The sequence below is a fragment of the Fukomys damarensis genome, unplaced genomic scaffold, assembly GCF_012274545.1.
Source record: "Fukomys damarensis isolate Sample0158 unplaced genomic scaffold, DMR_v1.0_HiC HiC_scaffold_26, whole genome shotgun sequence".
NCBI classification, from domain to species: Eukaryota; Metazoa; Chordata; class Mammalia; order Rodentia; family Bathyergidae; genus Fukomys; species Fukomys damarensis.
Window position 1 is genome coordinate 32,171,117 of NW_022900938.1, and position 22,329 is coordinate 32,193,445.

The 22,329-nt window shown below is 40.2% G+C and overlaps 1 protein-coding gene across 1 annotated transcript in view; it reads left to right on the forward strand.

Annotated features, from left to right (window-relative positions):
• Dpp4 (dipeptidyl peptidase 4) overlaps positions 1-22,329 on the forward strand; it is a 73,791-nt gene that overhangs the window by 604 nt on the left and 50,858 nt on the right. The window contains exons 2-3 of the mRNA XM_010606844.2: positions 98-182; positions 22,074-22,172. Of these exons, the coding sequence (XP_010605146.1) occupies positions 98-182; positions 22,074-22,172 (184 nt within the window). The remainder of the gene's footprint in view (positions 1-97; positions 183-22,073; positions 22,173-22,329) is intronic.

Here is a 22,329-nt window from a genome sequence, read left to right on the forward strand (position 1 = left end):
CCCCCACCCCCCGCCTCTGGAGCAGCCAAGCCCCGACCCGTGTCCAGGGCTGGGGCCAGAACTTCCTCTAACTGGACGTGGTCTGCCCGGCTTGCAGACGCCCTGGAAGGTTCTGCTGGGACTGCTGGGAGCTGCCGCGCTGGTCACCGTCATCACCGTGCCCGTGGTTCTGCTGAACAAAGGCAAGTTTAAACAGTTGCAAATGATGAGACGGTTGACATGGGGTCTGGCTCCCACTTAGCACGCTAGGGCGGGGAGGCGTTTTGCTTGGGGCTCCGGCCAGGGTGCAGGTGCAGCCGAGAACGCTGCACTTGCTGCTTCTGGTGTGGAGACCCGACTCGCTTCGGCCCACGGGCTCCAGGGTTTAGGCTGCGAGCCCTGGACCTGTCGCTCTTTATGTGTAAGAAATATATAATTCCTGAAGTTTAGGAACGGTCACGATTTCTTTTTATTAAATTTAATTTTGAAAATATTTTTTTTTAAATAAAAGGTTAATTGTCGAGGTCTTCAAAGAAGGCAGTGTTTCAAGATCTACAAACAGCGTAAGAATGTGTTACGTGGAGGGAAAATAAGGAGAATGAGCCTCGAAATACAGTTTAGAGCAAAGATAATACACAAGTTTTGTTTGAGGTTGTTTGTTTGTTTATTCCCCCCCATTACACATGTTCAGAATTCATCAGTTAGAGGATTTGGATGCAGGGAAGTACCAACTTGACCAATTTAGATCTACTGCAGAGCTTAATCAAAAAGCTGGTGTGAATGGCATTAAGAAGGGTCTGAAATTGGTGATGTTAGTGGATTATTTTATTTAAAGCCACCTGTGTCTTTTTAGCTTAACTAAATGTTCCAAGTTGAGCCATTACTTTCATATAAAACACACAAATAATGAAATGCATACTTGGCTACCAGAAAGTGAGATTACTGATTTGGGTCTCTTCTGGCCCTCATTTCCTTTTAAACACTTCATTTCAGCCCTGAACACTTTCTAAATGAGTCAGCCAACTGAAGCAATCTCTCCGGATGGTTTGGTCAATCAGGAAACTCAGTCAGCAGTTACATGGTTAGGGGTCTTATCCAGAGTTCAAGGCAACAATTTAGAATTAGTTTGTGGAGCTATCAATGACATGTTTGCCCCACAGTTTCAAGATTGGAGCAAAGGTGCCAAAGGTTAAATAAATGAATAGCTTGATTGCTGATGACATTTAAAGAAACCAGTGTTTACTGCTGTTTTAGAATACTAAATGCTAGATTCCCTCCACTTATGTTTGACTCTTTCTATTGAACTATTAAATTGTAATTATTTTCATAAAGTGATACTTTTGTACCTTTAAACAGATACATCCAAAGCTGTTTGGGAAAAGAATGGGCCATTCATACAATCAATAAATATTTATAGGACTTACATTCTATTACAGGTACTATGCCTCTGGAAACAGTTACAAAGATCAAATTGTATAAATATGAAAATATCTAGCTTCCAAAAGTTTGTCATGTAGTGGTAATATGCAAACAAATATGATTTGTTTCACATATGTGTAAATATACATACATGCATATAGAGTATATACATACAAACATATATATTTATATATACACGTATACAGAAATGTATTGAAGTAAACTGGATAGCCTATATGTCTCCAGAACATCACTGACATTGCAGGCATCACTGGAGGGATGGGTAAGATTGCAATCATCCAAACTTCCCCTAAGTAAACTGATCTAGGGACTGCAAAATGCACTTACTTTCCACAGGGCTTGCTTGAGTTAACCACAGGCATTTTTCTGCTGCTGGATTGGGCTTACAAACTGGGGAGGGGTTGTCTGCCCTTTCACCTAAACAGCACCTAAATAGCATTTTGAGAACTTGAGAGACTCACCTCCCTCCATCTGACTACCCTTGGGATTCAGATTGAAAAAGCCTGAGAAAACTGCCCTGAGGCTCAGAAGGAGCTTTGCCAGGAGACCCCAGGGAAAACCTCTTACAAAGTTTCTTTTGTAGGGAAGCTCGAATAGTCAGAAAATAGTTCTGACATTGGCAAAAAGATAATGTCCTCTCTTCTGGGATTCTAAAAGGATCCAGGGCCAGAGAGGAGGATGCATAGTAGGGGCTGGATTTTAACCTGTAAGGGATGCAGAGCTACTGGAGAATCCTAAGCTTGCCTGGACTGCTGGGCTGAGAGGGAGAGAGCCTGGGAGGGGAAGAGAGGAAATGGCCCAGGGCACTTACACTGTAGATCGTAACTCTGTAGGAGCTGTGGAGCTGCTGAGAAATGTGAATGACTTAGACTTTAGTAACTGTTTAAACAAAAGAAGTAGGGTGGAGGGTAGCTCAGGATGCTCTTGGCAAACAGATGGAGAAGTGGCTTTATTCGCTCTTCTCTCTCTCTCTCTCTCCTGGGGATTGAACCAAGGAACATCACACTGAGTTATATCCCACCCTTTTTATCATATTTTTTATTATGAGACAGGGTCTTGCTAAATTTTTAAATTAATTGGTTTAAATATCCCCCTGCCTCAGCCTCCCAGCAGATATGTATCTCAATATCTGGCGTTCTTTCATATATTTCTTGACTTTTATGTATGAATGTTTCAATAAAAAAGAGACTATTTTGTCTCAAGCTCTTCCTTACCATAAGAACAGAGGTGAAAGCTCAGGAGTGCAGCACTTTCTCTAAATCAGTGATTGCTTTCCTGGGCTGTGATGCGATAAGGGATTCTTAATAGAACCCAGAGTCATTTTCGAGAGACCCCTGCTTATCCGCCATCAGGGTTAGACATCAAACAAGTGCAGGAGAAGAGGGAAGGCGGGGCGAAGGGCATGAGGGAATAAGAGGAAGGAAAAGACAAAGGAAGGTGGGCAGGGAGGGAAATGTGACAGAGAAAAATGAAACAAAGACTCAGATTATGTGAAACCCAAAGAACATAGCTAGAGGGAAGGAGGAGGAAAGGATTAAACACGAGTTCTTCCCCTGAGAGGTGAGTTTAAGAGAAGGTCAAGAGTTTCCATATGAAATGCTGACTTCAGCAGAAGTAGACGCACCAGAGCAGGAGGGAGGAGGTGGGGGAAGAGAGGCCCACTACTATTGGCATCTGTTTTTAGAATATAAACTTCTAATGGTGACAGGTGAGAGTAAAATTTCCTTACATTTCTCCAAGGAAAATTCAAATTTCAGCGCAACCAAATATATAATAAAGGATGTATTTTTATTTAGAAATTTTTCACCGATCCCATTTTAGAAGGATCCTGCAGAAACATTCAGTTTTTAGAGATTCATTAGTAAAATATAGAAAAATGTTCGCATGGAATGATAGAAATCCTCATGACCTGGTGATCATAAAACCTAATTCAGTGTTTGTGATTCCTTTACTTCCCCCGTAACATTAATATTACATGCTTGAAGTGTTTGGTTGTCATATATTTGGTTTGTAATATTCAGTTGTCAAATGGTTTTATTACTGAGTTTTATTGTGGAATAGGAGCATCTCTCTTCCGCTTCTGTTCCTTTCTCTGCTTTAGCAATAAACTTCCTCGAAACCTTCATTAGCCCTTCTTTCAGTGTATAGGAGATTTGACTGCTCCTCCACCCATCAGTAGTAAAAGAAAACCCAAATGTGAGGAGACAGGAATAATCAGAGAGCAAAAAGATAGCATCTATGAAGTTTGCCTGAGAAAATCCAGGATCAATTTCCAGTTGAAAAGCACAGAAATAAGGCTGAATGAAAGCTTTATATATGTCAGAGGACAATTTCTAAACAGCGTGCTCTGTAAAAGCTCGATTAGTTTTCAGCCAGCTCAGTTAACCACTGTCAACCTTTGTGAGTATCCCTGTGCTGAGAGATTAGTCTTTTTCAGGCCAGTGATTTTGGCTTTTGGTTCCCTAGTCATACATAGCATGTGCCTTGACTTTCTCTGTCTTCCAAATCTTTGCCTCTCTTCTCAAAGGGGATTAGGCAAGGAGAAAGGGAAGCTTGTTCGCCCAGTTAATGGTCACAAAAAGACGACATAAAGGGACCGCCTGGGGCTGGCTCAGGGTACTTCTCGTTTTATGACTTAAGAAAATGCCGAGGTCCTGGGGGATGGTGGTGTAAATGACATGTAGGTGCAGCTCCCTTGTGGAGGAGAAGGAATGTAACAGCCAATCGATATTCAGTATGTGCACTGACTGGGCTGAGGTATTTCTCATTTCCTCATTAAGACACTTCTTTGAGAGAGGTACTGTTATCATCTCCATGTGCATAGCCTTCCTTTGGAGGCTACATGACAGATTATTTATGCCAAGTCTGAAAACAGCATTTGTTATCTCATAGTTTCTGTGGATCAGGAATTTGCGTGTGACTTAGTTTGCTATTACCTCAAGTGCGCTCATCAGGTTGCCATCAAGATGTCATCTGAAGCCAGATGTGGCAGCACATACTGTAATCCCAGCATCCTGTCTCAAAGGCTGGAGATACAGTTCAGTGCAAAGGCCCTGGATTCAGCCTCTAGTACCAAAATAAAGTCCTCTGAAAGAAAGCCTGGCTAGTGCTGAAGGAACAATTCACTTACCAGAGCAGTTGGATAGAGGCCTCTGTTTCCCATGTATGACCCTCTTAGGCTAGCAGAGCAGTTGACTTCCCCCTTTTAGAATGAACAAACTAAGCAGGAAAGCTCAATGTCTTATTTGTAGCCTCAGAAGTGGCAGCCATGACACAGTAGCGTCACTTCTGCTGCCTGGCATTGATCATACAAAACAACTTTGATCCAACACGAGGGACACTACATAGGCCATAAGTCTCAGAGGTGGGTATCATTGAATAGTCCGTGAGGGTGACTGCCAATGATGAGTTTGCTGGACACTGCAGAGTTGGGGTTCACACTTAGGAGACATTGCACTGGAGCTACTACTCAATACTGTTAAGCTCCACGTCATTTTGTTAGCTTGCGATCAAGTGTAAAATTAACTTGGTCATACAAGCATAATTGTTTTAATTTCTCATTTATGTTATATAATTTAATGGCTGCTGATGCCTGTATTCTAAGAATTATGAGAAAAACAGCGTACTGCTGATGCTTCCATTCCTGCATGAAGGTTTATGGTGTATATAGAGGCCTTCCAGCCCAGGATAGACATCTCATGCTCATTATTTTCTGCTTTAGTGGCAGCTGTGCTCTGGATTGAACCTAGAGCCTCACAAATACTGAGCACATGTTCTAACCACTGATCGTACTCCAGCCTGAAATTCTATGCCCTTGGTCTCATTAAGTTGTAATAATAGTTAGTAGTATGTCCCAATTTACTTACTTTCAGCTTTACTTACTTTTTGCTTCTGATGCATCTTCTTTCATTAGAACCTCACAGAACAATACATTCTAGAAAGATGTGTTAATATCTTAACTTTTCACATGTGAAGAAACTGAGGCATAGAAAGTTTAGGTGCTTTCAAGTAAGTACTGGATCTTGGGAATCCAAATCTTTTTATTTCTTACCTTGTCTGAACCTGCTGGTTCTCATAAATAGCTGATTTGAAGAAATGCTTTGGTGATAATTTTTTGGAGTTAATGTTTAATCATTGCTTTATGGTTGGATGCTAATCCTTTTATTGCTGTAAATCAATATCTTATAAATATTTTTACCTTTAGTCTTCACAGTTCCATATGACCTCCTACAGAAGCTGTGACTTTCAATTTGAGAATAAGCTGAAACCACAAAACTGGAACTTCTGAACCAGCTGTTTTATTGTTTTTCCATGTCTTGTATTTTCAGTTTTATATTATATTTCAAAAGCAAACTGCATAGGAAACTTTTGAACATAAATATAGATCATTTGCTTTCTTTAACTGTACATATTTCTTCTTTGTTCGATTCACTGCATAAACAGAGACCCATGTTCTCAAGTCTCATCTTTCATCATCTGAGGCCGAAGGAGAAGAAACAGTTCAAAACAGAGCCAGAGCCAGTAGGGTTTTTGTTTCTGCCACTCTGAGAGCCATGGTGGCTTGTGATGTGTAACCAAGGTAAAGGAGGAAGGACTAAGTATCAAGTGGGAAACTTTAGCCACCCCGTCCCTCACCTGACTTAACACTGAGTCCCCTAAAACTGAAATATTGGTCTACTAGCCCCAATTTTGTATTGCTGGGGCTCAGACAATGTTTTCCTCTTTCTCTTAGTTGTTATAAAGCCCACCCTGCCCAAGCAGGACTATGAGTTTCATGAGTGACTCTTATTTTTCTGTTATATTCTTTTATTCCAGGTAGAGAAGCCTTCAGGATAAGAATTGAAACCTCTTTGGGTCTAAGGTCCTACAGAAGCAAAGGCAGTATTTATCAGTTCAGCAATTTTGAACACTACGTTTTAAGGTGCTGCTTTGAGTGTGGGAACCACAGCCCTGAGCAATACAGGCAGAAGCCTTATTCCCTGGGCTGTTACTGTCCATGAGGCAGGCAGATGATAGGCAAAGGTAGAAAAAGTTTTAGATGGTAATAATCCATATGACAAAAATAAAGTACAGTAGAGGAAGCTGAGGGTTAAGAAAAGAGACTTTTATTCCAAGTATGATTTTGAGCCACTTGGAAAAGGTGGTGGTGAGGTCATCTATATCATATTCACCCAGCAGAGACTTGTCAACAGAAGGTATCTCTCCAATTCAGTCTTTAATGAGCATTTTCTGTATGTTGGGCATTTTGTCCATAGTGATGGAAAGATGATAGATAGTATTCCTGTCTTCAAATAATTCACAATATTAAAGGCATAAACATTCACTACAATCAAGAGCTAAGTGCTCTCCAGTAAATGATCAAAGTGCTATGGAAGGGATCACAAGCAAATAATAAATTCAGGGAAGTCTGTATGGAAACCAACCAAGCATAAAAAGTTAATAATTAATGGGCCCGAATGCAGTCCATCCGTCCTCAAAATGCCAGACCAGCTCCCACACATGAGGTTCACTGACATGCTTCATTCTCAGCAATTTACAGTGCCCGATTCTGTGTGAGGGTCGGTAGCAGACAGGAAGTTTAGCTGTAAGTAACAGTTTACCTGGCAGAAGTGGTTTAAACTATAGAATTTTATTGTGCTGTTATTATAGCACCTTATGAAACTAAAAGGGAGAAGGTACTTCATGACTTTGTTAATGCAGTGTTCCAACAACATCCTCAAGGACCTGAGGTCTTTGCGTTTTTCAGTGCCGCCATCCTCAGATCATTAATTTTTGCTTTCACGTTGTCCACTGGTGGTTGAGAATGGTTGCTGCAGCTCAGCACATCACTGAGCAACGCAGCTCTTCCCCGGGGAAAAAGAGGATGATGTTCCTCATTTGTGGTCTGTTATACCCGGGGAAAATGAATTCCTAGAATTTCTCTGACCTAAGGCAGGTGTTTCTTCAGGTCTTATTATTTCTAATTTAGTCACTAGTAAAGGGAAGATATCACTGTGATTGGAGTAGACTCATAATTCTCGCTGTTCTGGACTGAAGAGGAACTCTCTACCTTAGTTCATGGAAGAGGAAGTGTAAGCACCTACGTGGAATTGAGAGTTCAGAGAAACAGGAAGGTGGTGTATGTAGGTGTAACATACATTTTGTTATTACTCTCCTTTCATTACAAGATTTAATTTTGTGGCAAAAGAGAATAGGCATCAGCCTCAGTCTAATCTCCTGAGAGTCAGATGTTAAACTCTCCCTTTATCTTCTTTCCTGACCACCTCGTTTTAATCTAAAGCAACAGGTTTCCATGCCACCATTATTGTTCTAAGGGCATGTTGACCCCAGCATTTACTTAATCTTATTATCCAAAGTGATCAAGAGCAGGGAAGAATTGTATTTTTAATATTTAAAATACAAATCTGAGACAACTGAGGAGGTCAGAAACTTGTGAGAATTATTCTCCATTTTCTCATAAAATGCATATAAACTATCGTGTTTTATCCAACATATAATAGGAAAAAGTGGCAGAAACAGAAATAAAGTGTTCCAAAAGATGGTGAAAATAAGCCTGCAAAAGCAACCTGAGGAAAGCAGGCCTTGAAATAATGGCTATAAAAACAAAACAAAATAAGTAAATAAACAAACAAACAAAATAACTTCACAACCTCTAGAATCTATAGTTTAATTTTATATCAATTAAAAAAATCTAATTGATGATTCAGGTTTCTGTTGTCAAACTTCTGGGAGGGGACTAGTCTGCATGGTAATGATTTCATTTATAGGTAAGGTGTTTAATGGTACTGAAAGGAAAAGCCAGAACCCAGCCTCCAGTGGCCGCTTAGTCCTGTCTGGAACCTGCCCACATTTTCCCTACAGCCTACTTGCCCACTCTCCTCTCTGCAGTCACCTCTCCTCACACCTCCAGCCACGCCTCAAGGGCTCTCTCAGCTGAGAACCTTGATTCCTGTCTTAAGAAGAAAATGGAAACCACTTGAGAGAACTTTTTAAATTCTTATCAGCCCATCCCTATTCAAGGCCTGACTGCTCCCTTGCCTGGAGTGCCATTATTTTGTCCATCTCTATTGATCATAAATATGTTCTAATCTCTCACATCCTTGAAAAGAAAAGAATGGAAGAAAACATTTCCCCTCTCTTCCTTTTCTCACTAAGCCACTAAATTTCCCAGGCTGACCTCGAATTCAACAATCCTGCCTCAGCCTCCCATATAGCTTGAATTACAGATCTGTACCACATTGCCCAATGTCTACATTCTTTTCCTCTGTGTCTGTACTGCAAAACTCCTCAGTCTTTTGTTGTCACCATCTGCAGCCCCTCTCCTTTCTCTCTCCTAAACCTATAGAATAAAGGCTGTTCCCACCACACTACCAAAACAGTCCCATTCTTGTCGGGTACCCTAACTTCCTCTGTGTTAGCGAAGCAGTGAGCTCAGTTCTTACTGTTTCACATGCCTCGGTTGGTCCTCCTTCTCCACCTCACCTCTGCGGCACTACTCTCTTCGTTACCCTTCTATCTCACTGCATTTCTTTCCCAACATTTTACAGAGTCCCTCCTTACGTTTTTGACTTCTAACCTTGCCTACTCCAAGGATACATCCTAAGGCCTTTTCCCACTTTACACTAGATGATCTCACCCACTCCCATGCTCTAAAATACCATCTGTAACCTAGCAACTCTCAAATTTTATCTCCAAACCAGGCCTCTTGGCTAAACTCTAGGTGCATATATATACAACAGCCTTCTGGACTTCTCCATTTGGATATGATATTATCTTGTCATAATGTCAGCTCCCAAAACTTTGTGTCCACACACCTCTTCTGCCCTTATTTCTCTTGTTTGAGAAAATAGATTTCATTTTTAGTTGCTGAGGTCAATAATCCACAAAATTCTTCTCAACGCCTCTCTTTCCTCTACAGGTAATATAAATTGGATGTCACATCCTGTCACTATCTCTATCTTCACACTCTTTCAGAGTCTGACCATACCCTACCACCTCTATTGCTACTACCCTGGTACAAGACACCATCGTCTTTCACCTGAGTTAGTGGAAACATTTCCCTATTTAGTTTCTTATCCCCTTGGGATGCATTCTCAGTACAATGGGCAAGGTGACTGTGATAGGCTGGATTCTAAGATGTCCCCTAAGATTTCCGCCCCTCCTCTTTCATGTTCTGAGATTATGAATTTGATGTATTTTATTCTTTTGGTTTTGTTACATGGCACGGTCAACTTTGAGAGAAGGAAATCATCTGCTTGTGCCTGACTGAATTACATGAGCCCTCTAGAAGCAGAGTATGTGAGCAGGCAGTCAGAGATCCCAGGCATGGAAAAGTTGATATGGTGTTGCTTCCTTGGGAGATGAAAAGAGCCACTCCGTGATATCTCAGCTCATATGGTGCTGTAGGATCCATGGGACCCTTCCAACCAGCATTGAAGTCAGCAACATCTCCATACTAACATTCCCTTTTCTTTCCCCATTTTATTTTCTTCATGGGGCTGATTTCCACCTTACATTAGCCTTTATTTATTTATTTATTATTGGTTCATATGTCTCCTCTATTGTAATGCAAGCTTCAGGAGGGCAAAAATGTTTCCTGTGTTCTTCACTATTGTATCTCCTGCCAGGGTGTAGAACATTGAACACAATGGGTACTAAATAAATATTTGGTGGATTAAAGAAACTACCCCAGGAGTTCATGCAAGAAAAATGTTTGGATGAACATTTTAGAAAATGTTGCAATGATTTTGATTAAAATGTTTATGATTCATAAATATGGGGCCAAATCATTCAGTTCTTGATCATGCGTACCTACTATTGGTAGGGTTCCGTGCTAACTGCTTTTTGATACATAGATGACACATTTATTCTCTTAGATCATATATACTCTAGTTAAGAAAATACTTCTGATTAAGTATTGAAATAATGTTATAAACTGCTTAATCCATTGGCACATTATCTGGCAATAAGAATAAGCATAAAAGGGAGAAGAAACAAGCATGGCCTGAGTAAGCAGGAGGAATAGATCAAGAGGCATGAGGATGGTAGTGGGAAAATAAAAGCCACAGATATACATTGCTTATGTGAAAGGTTATTTAGCATCATCAGAAGAGAAATAAGGAGATGACTCAGGAAACAGGAAGGTCAAGCAACAATTTCTTGATAGTACTCTCTCTCTCTCCATGTTATGGGCAGGGCAGAAGTAAACAGGAAAAAGGAAATGAAGATGCTTACAAGGGAAAAGACAGGCTGACAGCAAAGTCCCTCGGAAGTCAAGAAGCCAAGGATCTGAGACACAGGTTGGAGGAAAAGCCCGCCTCGTCTGTGACCTAAGGCAAGGGTTATATAGCAGCAAGTGAGACAACACAGAAAGGATGAGCTGGAAAGGGAATCATCTGTGTTAGATAATTTTACGCACTTTTCCAAATGTTAACTGCAGGGCTTGCATTATTCAGCTTTCTATAATATTTAAGATCCAGCATGCATGAAAAAGGGAAGAAATAAATTTGTATTAAAATATATCTAGTTTTTGAAAAATGTAGGGGAAAGATTTTGCAAATTAATAGATCTATGATGGAAACTAAAATAAGGATAGTATAGATTCCTTTCCAGATAGCCACCAAGTTGCCATCTTTAATACAGACCAGAAAGAAAATTATAGGGCTTTTCAGAGAGCTGGCACCCTCTTGACTTTGGAATCCTAGAACAAAATTAAACTTTAACTGAATGCCTGTTTAAATTAGTTGCAGACACTGAATTCACACTTCGATGAAGCCTAACTCATTTCTACCAATTCACAAAAACTGCAAGCGGAGCATTTATGCCCAATCGCTGTTCCAAATGTTTAGAAACAGTTTGAAGAGTGATTATAACCATAGGCTCTAGAGCTATATTGCATGGCACACATGTGGTTTTGGTGTGTGTTAATCGTGAGACCTTGGCTATGCCTGGCTGTGCCTCAGTCTCCAACTCTAAAACGGGATGAGAATAAGAAGCTAAAGTAATTAGTACAAGTATACAGCACACAGAACAACTCAGAACACTGAAAGAACTCCCTGAGAGTCTGGGGTGGTGGTATAGGCCTGTAATCCTAGCTACTCAAGGGCTAGAGGTTCCCAACTTTGAGGCCAACCTAGGGAACCTAGAGAGGTCCTGTTTCAAAAGCTAATAAGGATTGGAGATGTAATGCAGTACTTTCTGGGTTAAATCCACAGCATATGAAACAAACAAATAAACTTTGTAAGAATGCATAAATATTGTTCTTTAAATATAAACTTTTTAATTCCTTAACAGCCCAGAGGCAGGTCACAGAATGACATTTGCCCCACATTCCTGTCAGGATTGCCTAGCAAACACTGGAAAAGGGACAGTTCCTGTGGCAATTTTATTTTCAGGGATTGTTTTTCCCTTTATCTTGGGTGGGAAACATTTCTCACAAAGAGCAGCCTTACTGCTTATGCTGATGAATCTTCCTGGAGCGCTCTCTGGGGAGTCGTAGCACATCTCCCAGCTTCTCTGAATGCTGAAGCTCTCTCCCAGTGTTCTTTCCAACACTATCTCATGACTCCTAGCTTGCCCTGTAACCCTGCCCACTGATGTTTCTCTACAAATTTTAATTATTTGTCATGAGAAGCCACCCGTGGGCTGACATATCTGCATGTGTCTTGGGCTTGTGGATCATTTATCCATATACTTAAGAAGTTTCCACCTTTCCACTGTTTCTCATCATTTCAGATTATCCTGGCCCCATCAATCAAGAGGGACATAAATGCCCTGAGTTATTAATCTGTGCCTTTAGTGCTATGTCTTGTTTATCCCCAGAAAAGTCCTGTCAAGAGGAGAGGGAGTGACTGTAATCAGGACAAAACTTAATTTTCACTTCAAAAGAAATAAAACAGTCCTGCCATCTTTAGTGCTGACTTCCTGTGTTTGGAGCCTCCTGCCTGCTGTCAGGGAAGAGACAGCGGGCTCAGATCAGAAGTCCCTCTTGCCTCCTTGTTTTTCACTAGCATCTATAGATGGCTTCATGGTGACCAGAATGCAGAGACACTAATGTTCTGCCTGTTTTCACTTTTTTGCTCTGTATGCTGATACCCTTTTGTTTCAAGGACATCAAGTATCGATCTCAGTATCTGGTTTTTAAAACTAATCTTGAGAATTTTTTTTTGTTTATTTGTTTTATGTTCCTTACAAAGCTGAGGAATGTCTAGATGGGTTGTCTAACCACAGCCAGGGCTGGCCACCTGTTTTTATAAACTGTTATGGCACCTTTCATCCACTTACAGATTAGCTGTGATGGCTTTCTAGCTACAAGAGCGGACTTGGGTAGATAAGACTGAGACCAGAGACCACTGGTTAAAACATTTACTATCCAGCAATTTCAGAAAAAGTGTGCTCATCCAAGGCCCAGATACTGTATTCTTACAATTTATTCATCTTATTCATAGGTAAGATGAGTAAGTTCTTCTACCAGTAAAGTATCATGATTAATAGAGATGTCACATTAAGTATTTCAGTACAGAAATTGGTTCCACAGATAAAAAGTAAAAGTGGAATTTTGATGGAACCCAGAGACAGTAATTGCAGGAAGGAATTGTCCTGCCCTTGGAAACAAAGAAGAGGAACTCAGACGACCTGGGTTCAAAGCTGTTAGCCTTTTGACTACCTAACTGCTTCTGGTTCTGCTGAGAGGCCAGCTGCAGGGGGTCATTTGGGTGTTCCAGGAGATGCTAGAGGCTATGCAGGATCAGCAAGAAAAGTAAAGGTACAGCTTTCCCTTCTCTACTGGTGGCTGAACTTTTTCTGTTTTCCTCTTGACAGAACTTAACAGGAACCCTGTAGATGCAGATTTCTTGGAAATATAGTTGTGAATCTCTTTTGCAGCATTACTGAGCAAATTAGGGTATGTTTGGAGCTGAAAGGCAATAAATAAATGACTGGTTCAGGCCTAGGCCAGTGAGCTGACCTTCATGGAATCCAGTCACAGGCTAGAACTCCAAACTTCTGTACCCAAGAGACTTCTGGCCAAGCCTGTTGCTCTTCCTACAGCAGAGCCAGTTGAAGCTCGTACGTGGGATTAGGCACTGTGTTGGTTCTCATTTTTGTGTTGTCTGTCTTTGATTTTTTTTATTCAGCAATCATTTTTTGTGCTCCTACTACATATATAATAGTAAATGGAATGAAACGAAACAAAACAAAACAAGAGCTCTCGTGGAGCTTATATCTAATCAAGAGAGACAGTAAACAAGAGAATAAGTAAAATATATGATATCAATGCTAAGAAGAAACACTAAAGCTAGAAAAGCACTAGAGCATGCCTTGGGAGAGGGAGGTGCAGTACTACCCCATGGGAGGGAAACAACAGTTAAAAAAGACCAAGACTAAGGGGCCAAGGATTTAGTGGTTCCACCTTGGGCATTTGTTGGGGGAGAAATATTCCAGGAAAAATGCACAAGAAATGCAAAGCCCCCGGAACAGAAATGGTCCTACTGTGTCTGAGGAAAAGCTGGGAGGCCAGGTTTGCAGGACCATCCGAGGGGTGAATCAGTCGCCGACCCGACTACCTGCTTAAAATGTTTTCTCCAGACCATTGCTTCTTTGGGGGGTGTGTTTTGTACCATTTGGTTAGCTTTTTAGGGTAGACATTTGAAAATATAATGATCAAAGTCCTAACAGAAGTTTGATCATCCAACACTCTGGTGCTACAGTAGATGTTTAGAGTACACAGTTCCAGTATTCTACAGTTTGTAGCCAAATGGCAAGACATTTATCAGGCGCTGCCTTATGCATCTGGGATTTGGTTGTTTTGTTGTTTTTGAGAATGTAAACCTGCTAATCGTTATATTTTGATGCTGCTGGTGTATAGTAATCAGAGAAATGTTGCTCTTCACAAATCCTCTAATTCCCTTAAGTCCAATGCTGCCCTTCATGTAAACAGCTGACTTTTTCTGTGTATGCTGTAGACAGTATTGGACATATGAGAGGAAGGAGGTGCTCTTTGTTAGCACTTAGAAAATGATTATATTGCACTTCTAGATATTTTGTCAATGTAATGGTCTCATACTGTCTTGTTAGGATTGCTTGTAATTATGAATATGGTGAATATACTTAATCTCAGCCCAATACATACATGTGACACATCTGCAGACTTTCCTAAACTCTAAGTCTTGAGCTAAGCATGGTACACACAGCATCACATTTGCTGTTTATGAGTCTTTATGGGTTTGATAATGCTGTTATTTGCATTTGAAACTTTGAAATTTTAAAAGTTTATCTTAGTCCATTTATGCTGATATAACAGGGTACCAGAGACTGCATAATTTATAAACAAGAGGAGTTCATGTTCTTACTGTTGTGGAGACCAAGACACCCAAATTCAAGGTGCCAGTATTCAGTGTCTAATGAGAGCGTTAATACTATGTCTTCATAGCAGAAGAGCACAAGGGCAAAAGGATCACTGGCTCCTAAAATTCATGTCCTGCTCATAGGCAAGACATATTCATTCCATCTCAATAGCCGCTAAAGAATTAACTGGTTCCAGAATCAAACATCCAAGGTTCAGAGTTTTTGTTTATTTGTTCAAGATTCAAGATAAGATTTATCCTGAGGTGTAAAGATTTCTGTCCAGCTGTAAATCCTTGAAATAGAGCAAGTTATGTGGTTCTAAAGCACAATGGTGGGACAAAAGTAGAATAGGCATCCCATTTCAAAGGGGAGAAATGGTAAATATAAAGGAATATCAGGTCCCAGATAAGTCCAAAACCCAACAGGGCTAGCAATGTTAAATCTTGAGGGTTAGCAATAATTTTTTACTTCATGCTGTATCTTTCAGAAACATTGGGGCGGGACTTGGGTTCCCAAGAATCTATGCCCTTTGCTTTTGGTAGACACAGCTCACGCTGTAGCTCTCATGGGCTGGAGTTTCATGCTCTCCCAAGCTGTCACTGCACATTAGTGTCTCTACAGTTCTGGAGTCTCATCTGCAGGCATGTCCCAGTGGCTCCAATAAACATTGCGTTACTGGAGGCTTTCTGTAGTGGCCCTACCCTGTGGGAGTTATCTATGGGTCCCATGGCTCTATGAAGAATTCTTTGAAATCTACGTGGAGGTTGTTATACCTCCTCACTTCATGCACTTGGTATACCTGCAGAGGTTGCGTACATGGGCACTACCAAAGTTTATGGCTTATACCTTCCTGCAGGGCCACTTGAGCCACACCTAGGCCTGCATGAACCATATGTGGTACATTTGAGAAGCACTGCACCAGAATGAGGTCTCATGGGTACCCCAAGTCTGTGGCAGGAGGGTAAATATCAGTAATTTCCAAAAGGTATTCAGAGTCATTCTTCCATTGCCTTTTTCCCCCTCCAGTACTAAGGATTGAACCCAGGGCCTGTCTCTACCACGTAGCTATATTAGCTTTTATTTTTATTTTTTTACTTTGAGACTCTGTCTTGTGAAGTTGCCTAGGCTGTCTTGAAACTTGGGTTCTCTTCCCTCTGCCTCCTGAGGGGATTGCAGATATGTGTCAAAATCACAGCTTTATTGTCTTAATGAATAGTTCTATTGCTTGAATATATCACCTAAAGTTTATATATTAGAAATGTAATTGTTAGTGTAACAGTGTTGGGGATTGGCCTAATAGGAGCTGTTTAGGGAATGAAAGTTCCACCCTCATGATTGAATTAATGTGGTTCTCACATAAGTGAGATTGCTATAAAAGTGAGTTTGCTCCCCTCTCACCCTCTTATATGTACGTTCTGGTCAGGTTATGACACAGCCTGAGATCCTTACAAGATATAGCCCATTGCTCTTGGACTTCCTAGCCTTCAGAACTATGAGGCAAATGAACTTCTTTTGTTTATAAATCACCTACTCTCTGATACTCTGTTACAGCAGCATTAAACAAACTAAGACAAGTAACATTTGGTTTCTAAAATACTAATCTCCTTATCCTGGTCACACCCTTGGTCTTCTCTCCAGATATGCCTTTTTCATTTTTACAACATATCCAAGCTGAAATTTTCCAAACACCTAAGTTCTGTTTCCTTTTTATTATAAATTGTCTGTAAATCCTTTCCCCTCTGCTCACATTTTGCTGTAGGCAGTCAGAAGTGGTGGAGTGCCCTGAGCACTTTGCTTAGAGATTTCTTCTACCAGACATTATAGTTCATCGTTCTTAAATCCTGCTTTTCACAGAGCCCTGATTTATTTGTCACTTCATAAAAGATTTACCTGTCCTCCAGTTTCGAAAAAAAAAAAAGTTTCTCATTTATAAAACTCATTTATAAAAGTTTTCTCATATATAAAACTTTATCAGAGTGACCTTCCCTCTTCCCATCCCTTATCTTTACAATACTAATCATGATACCTTAGCATAACTTCTAACAGATGGCCTAAGTCAGTCTTCCTCCTCCTCCTCCTCTTCCTCTTCCCCTTCCCCTTCTTCTTTTCTCCTTTTCCTCTCCTTCTCGCCATCCCTGGAATCAGAATCACCTCTAATGTTCCATGCATGATAGTACAGGCTTTTTTCTTAGCTTGCACTTCAAAATTGTTTCCGCCACTACCTACTACCCAATTCCAAAGATGGTTTCGCATTTTCAGATATTCATTGATAGTAGCACACTACTTCTCTGGTACCAATTTCTGTCTCAGTCCTATTGTAGTGCTATAACAAAACACCTGAAGCTACATAATTTATAAAGAATAGGAATTCATTTATCATAGTCCTGAAGTTTGGGAAGTCCAAGTTGAAGGTGCTGGAAGGTTCAGTGTCTGGTGAAGGCTGGCTCTATTGATGGCATCTCTTTGCAGCAGCACCCTCACATAGTGGAAAGTAGAGTGGCAAAGTGATCTGAGGTAGTTTCCCCAGGCCTTTTAAAAGGTACACACTCATTCCTGAAGTGGAGCACTCATGACACAAAAGCTTCCCCCAAAGGCTGCACCTCTCAAAGCCACCATAATGCGGGTTAAGTTTCAACATGAATTTTTGAGGTGATATCATCACTGAACCCAGAGCAAAGGTTCAGTAATTTTCCCAAGGCCCCAAACAGTAAGTAGGTTTCAAAACCACAGGCTACTCAACCTCTTATAGTACTTTTTGAATCAATGGTGAAAGATGGTAGCCTGCACGTTTTGAATATTAGATAACCCAGCCATAGAATCTGGGAAGCTTTTCAATCAATTCCTTCTCCTGTCTTATTGATTTTTCTTCTTCTGCCCCTATATCAAGGCTGGTACAACAAATTCTGAAATAACATCCATTTTATTTCTTTATACCCATCAATGATACAAACATCAATGTGCAATGCTAACTGATTACCATATGGAACACAGGAACTCTATAATCAGATATCTCTTGCCTGTTTTTAACAATTTTATGCATTTATGCGCTGTAAAGAGAACATTTCTTTTTATATGTATTTCATTAGCCAATTATCTACCAAAACAGTTTATCTTTGTGAAATGAAAATATTATAAATCAGATTGGAAAACAGAAAAAAGGAAGTTTATTATGAATGGCCATAAAAGTATCCAACATGTACTATAATCACACAGTAATAGTTGGTCAACTAAGACTGTTCTATAAACTACATTATTTTCTACTTGAATCTTACCTTTTTGGAATTATTTTTCTTCAGAGGTGATTTGATCCTAAAGCTAGAAGATACTACGGCAGTTTGATGAAAATGTATCAAGTTGAGCCATTTTAAATGACCCTATTCTACTATTTATGGCTGATAAAAAGTAGTGTTTTCATATGGCTCACCCTGAGAGTTCTTCTAGCCAGAGAAGTAAAGCATAATGTTGCTAACCTTTTTAAAAATTTTCTTAAATGAAAAAAGGTTTGAATCTCAGAGTTTCTGCATGAGCTGATGGGTAACATATGATTAGCTGCTTTACTTGGCTAGCGCGATGCTCTGCACTGATAAGTCAAATGAACGACATGTCCCAGGCCGCAACAGGAAAACCACACAAGCAGCCAAAGACCTTCATCTGTTGCTGCAGCAGTGCCCTGTCAGGGAACAAGTAGACAGGGAAGAAGAAACATGAGCGTGTCCTATAAGAGCTTGACAGAATAGGTTGTAACTTGGCAGCAAACTATGAACTCGCTAAAGGTCAAAACCTGGACTTGGCACTCACATCTCACAGAACCCGCATATCTAGATGTTTCCAAACTGTCTTCCAATGTGCCCTGCTTGTCACATGGCAAGGCAAAAAACAGGGAACATTTGTTGCTCTACTTGCTCCAATTTAGCCATGCTGCGCTGGGACTAGGTAACTAATAGATGGAAACCGAGGTGCAGCTGAGTGAACTCAACACATGCCAAGGTAGTGTGGCCCCATTGGGATGTGTTGGGCCACATCAGGAGTGTGTCGTCAGCCTTGAGATCTGGAGCATCAGCAGATGGATCCACAGGGGTCATAAAGCTTTGGGCTGATGAGAAGATGAGCTCAGAAGTGTCAGAAGAGGGCAAGAAAGGTAAGAGCTCAGTGAGGAAGGCGTTATGAGTGGTGTGAGAAGCCCACTGGACATAGAATGATGCCGAGGGAATTTTGCCTCAGTTATCTTACCATTTCAGATGTAGTATGTTGCCCTGAAAAAATCCTAGCCAAATACATTTACATGAGATAGCATTTAAATGAAATAGCACTGTGTGTGTCTCTTTTGTAGGTATTCAGCTCTTTACCTTTTTACAAAACTAAGCCCAGCTGTAAATGTTCTGTGTTGATATGTCTACCTTGCTATGCGCTCCTATATGTGTATTATTGGTCTGTCTCTTTTGTATAGGTCCAGATACACACCTACATCAGCACATAAAATTAGAACTGTGAATGTCTATAACCATTCATTCTTCAATGTGTACTAAGTTGGGGGTTTGTTTTGTGTAAGTTTTAGACTAATAGTTCTTGATAGTAAGGTATATCTCTTCAGGAATATTTACCAAATAGTACTTGTTTTAGAACTGTTTGATGTATAGAAGAAAGGCTGGCATTTAGGGGAAAAATCCAGGTTTGTAGTTATTGTATCAAGTGTAAGTTTCAAATTGTATTTTCTGTACCACAGGGCTTTATTTCTTGTGTGAAAGTTGGCATGTCCAAAAGCTGATTTTATTCACTTGCTATATTTCTGCTAAGGAACATGAATATCTTACTAACTCTTACAGGTGACATGTGGAATTGAGTTGAAGAAACAAACTTTTAAAAACTTCTTTAACCCTGTTTGACAAACCTGTTTAAACAAAATCAATAGAATAAAAAAGAAAACGTAATAACTTTATCTATCAGGGAAGGAGATTTTGAAGGCAGGACAAAATTATCATCAGATAAAGTCTGAAGGAATAAAATCTTAAGACTATCTTTTGGAAGAACATTTCCTATAAGGTAATTAGCTTCCTACAGAATGTGAAAAATTATCAAGAGAACATGCGGCTGGAGAATAGTACTTAACACAGTGCTAGGAGGGGGCTAACTGTGGGTGGTTGCTGTTGTGTATGAAGGAAAAGTTTGGGTTTTAGGAAAAGATGTTAAGTTCTCTGCCATCACTGGACAGACTAGGATTGAGAAAGAAGAATCACATTGATTTGATTATGCCTCTGGGGTGAAATATATGTCTCAACAAAAATTTCTTTGTGAGTCTGCCCACTGAGGCATTGAACTGTGCGAGATTCCAAGAGTTAATGCAAAAAAGCAAAATAAACCATCCAAAGAACAAGAGTCCCTCTTTAAAAGTATAAATATATGGGCCACATCAGTTGCAGACTGGATAAAGAAGATGTGGTTTTTCTATAAAATGGAATACTACTCAGCCATAAAGAATGAGAAATTAGATTCATTCATAGGAAAATGGATACATATTGAGGATATACTCCTAAGTGAAATACATAAGTCACACATGTGTAAATACCAAATAGTTTCCCTGGTGTGAAAAACTATAATAGTACATAAGAACCTAACGATATAATTGACCATGTGAAATAGGAAGAAAAGGGCTAAAGGTATAGGGGAAGTGGGTGGGGTAGGGGAAAGGTAATAAGGGGAAAATATATAAGAAAATGAAAAATGGAAATAAAGTGTTTGTAAATAGGGAAGGGAGTAAATAGGGGTGCAGGGAAGGCAGGGACAAGGGGAAAAAATGAGAACCAAGACCTGTCATGTAGAGGTACAAGATCCCAATGATGAATGTAACTGTACTGTATACCTAAAATGTACCAATAAACTCAATGAGAGAGAGAAAAAAAGTATAACTATATGGGCCAGGAATTTAGCTCAGTGGTGCCGCCACCTGCCTCGCAAGCACAAGGACTTAAGTCCAATCCCCGGTACCAAAAATTAAATAAGTAAAGAAACAAATAAACATATGATATATATTTATATTATATATATATATATATTACATGTGCTATATATTTTATATATTATGTGCATAAGATATATAAAGACTTGCTGAGGAGAACAAAAAATAGTTGTGGACACAAGTCATTAAATGACAAGAGCCAAGAAAGTGTGAGAGCTAAAGTCAGAGGAGGCAGAAGGGAAGTCTTCGTGAAGGAGTGGGAGTCGCAGGGCGGCTGCTGTGATGGCCGTGGAAGCAGTCGAAGACACTGCAGACAAGCAATCCAGAGGAGAGAAAGCAGGGGAGGATCTCTCGGGTTTGGTGGCTGATCGTGTGAGAGGACCAAACCTTTTCTACAGGGAGTGGGTATGGAACAGGGAGAGAGTGTATGTCGGATGCCAGGATGAAGCATTTGAATCTTCTGGTGGGTGTCTGAGAAGTACGAGGAGCTTCTGAGGAGAAGGCACCAGGGTGGAAGGAGCCACTTAGAAAAATTATTCCAGTAGTAGCGCAGAAGAGGGAATGGGATGAGAAAGCATGAGCGCAGGTATTCTTGGGAAACAGATTTATCAGGAAGAATCAACAGGGCCAGGTAAGTGAAAACAGTGAGAAAAGAGACACAGATTTCAAAAATGACTTCAGGCTTTGAATATAGAACCATAAGATTTTACTAAGTTCAAGGAAAAGTGTGATGGAAACAGAATCCCCAAATGTGGTGAGCACATGTCGTAAAGGTCTCTGAGGGGCAAGGAGGCTTGGAAATGGACCTCAGTGCCTCGGCAAAGGGAGATCTAGCCCTGTGCCAGCCACTGCGGTAGACACAGCCACAGGGAGCTACTGACTTAACGTACGCTCAGTCACATTGATCTGTGTAAGTGAAAACTACACACCGGATTTCAAAGAGTTAGTATGAGAAAAGATTGTGAAGGATATCATTAACAACATTAAATTACTGATTACATGTTGAAATAATATTTTTAATACACTGGGCTAAGTAAAGTATGCTGTTAGAATGATTGTACCTTGAGTTTCTTCAGATATGGCTAGTAGAAAATGTACTCATGTGACATTTTCATTGGTTATTGCCAATATAGATGTTTGTGGTGACACTTGCTAGCCTTGCACAGTGAGCTCATACTCTCACGTGCTTTAAAAATGTTTGTACTCTTTTCATCTTGTCCAAAATCTTTCAAAATCAATCTTGCATTTTATGTGTATTTGTACATTTTATGCTGTACAGATCCATTTATTTATTTTACCCAAAGTTTAGGCCATTCCATCCTGAACATTCAGCTCTTTTTTTTTTTTTTTCCACCAGCAGATGATGCTGCAGCTGATGGCCGCAGAACTTACTCTCTAACTGATTACTTGAAAAACACTTTTCGAGTGAAGTCCTACTCCTTGCAGTGGATTTCAGGTAAAGTTTGGTTTTGTTTTTGTTTTGTTTTGTTTCCCAGAGGATGTATATTTTATTTTATTTTTTATCTATTTATGGGGGGGGTGTTGAGACAGGGTATCACTATGCAGTTGAGACTGACCTGGAACTCACTATGTAGCCCAGGCTCAATCCTCCT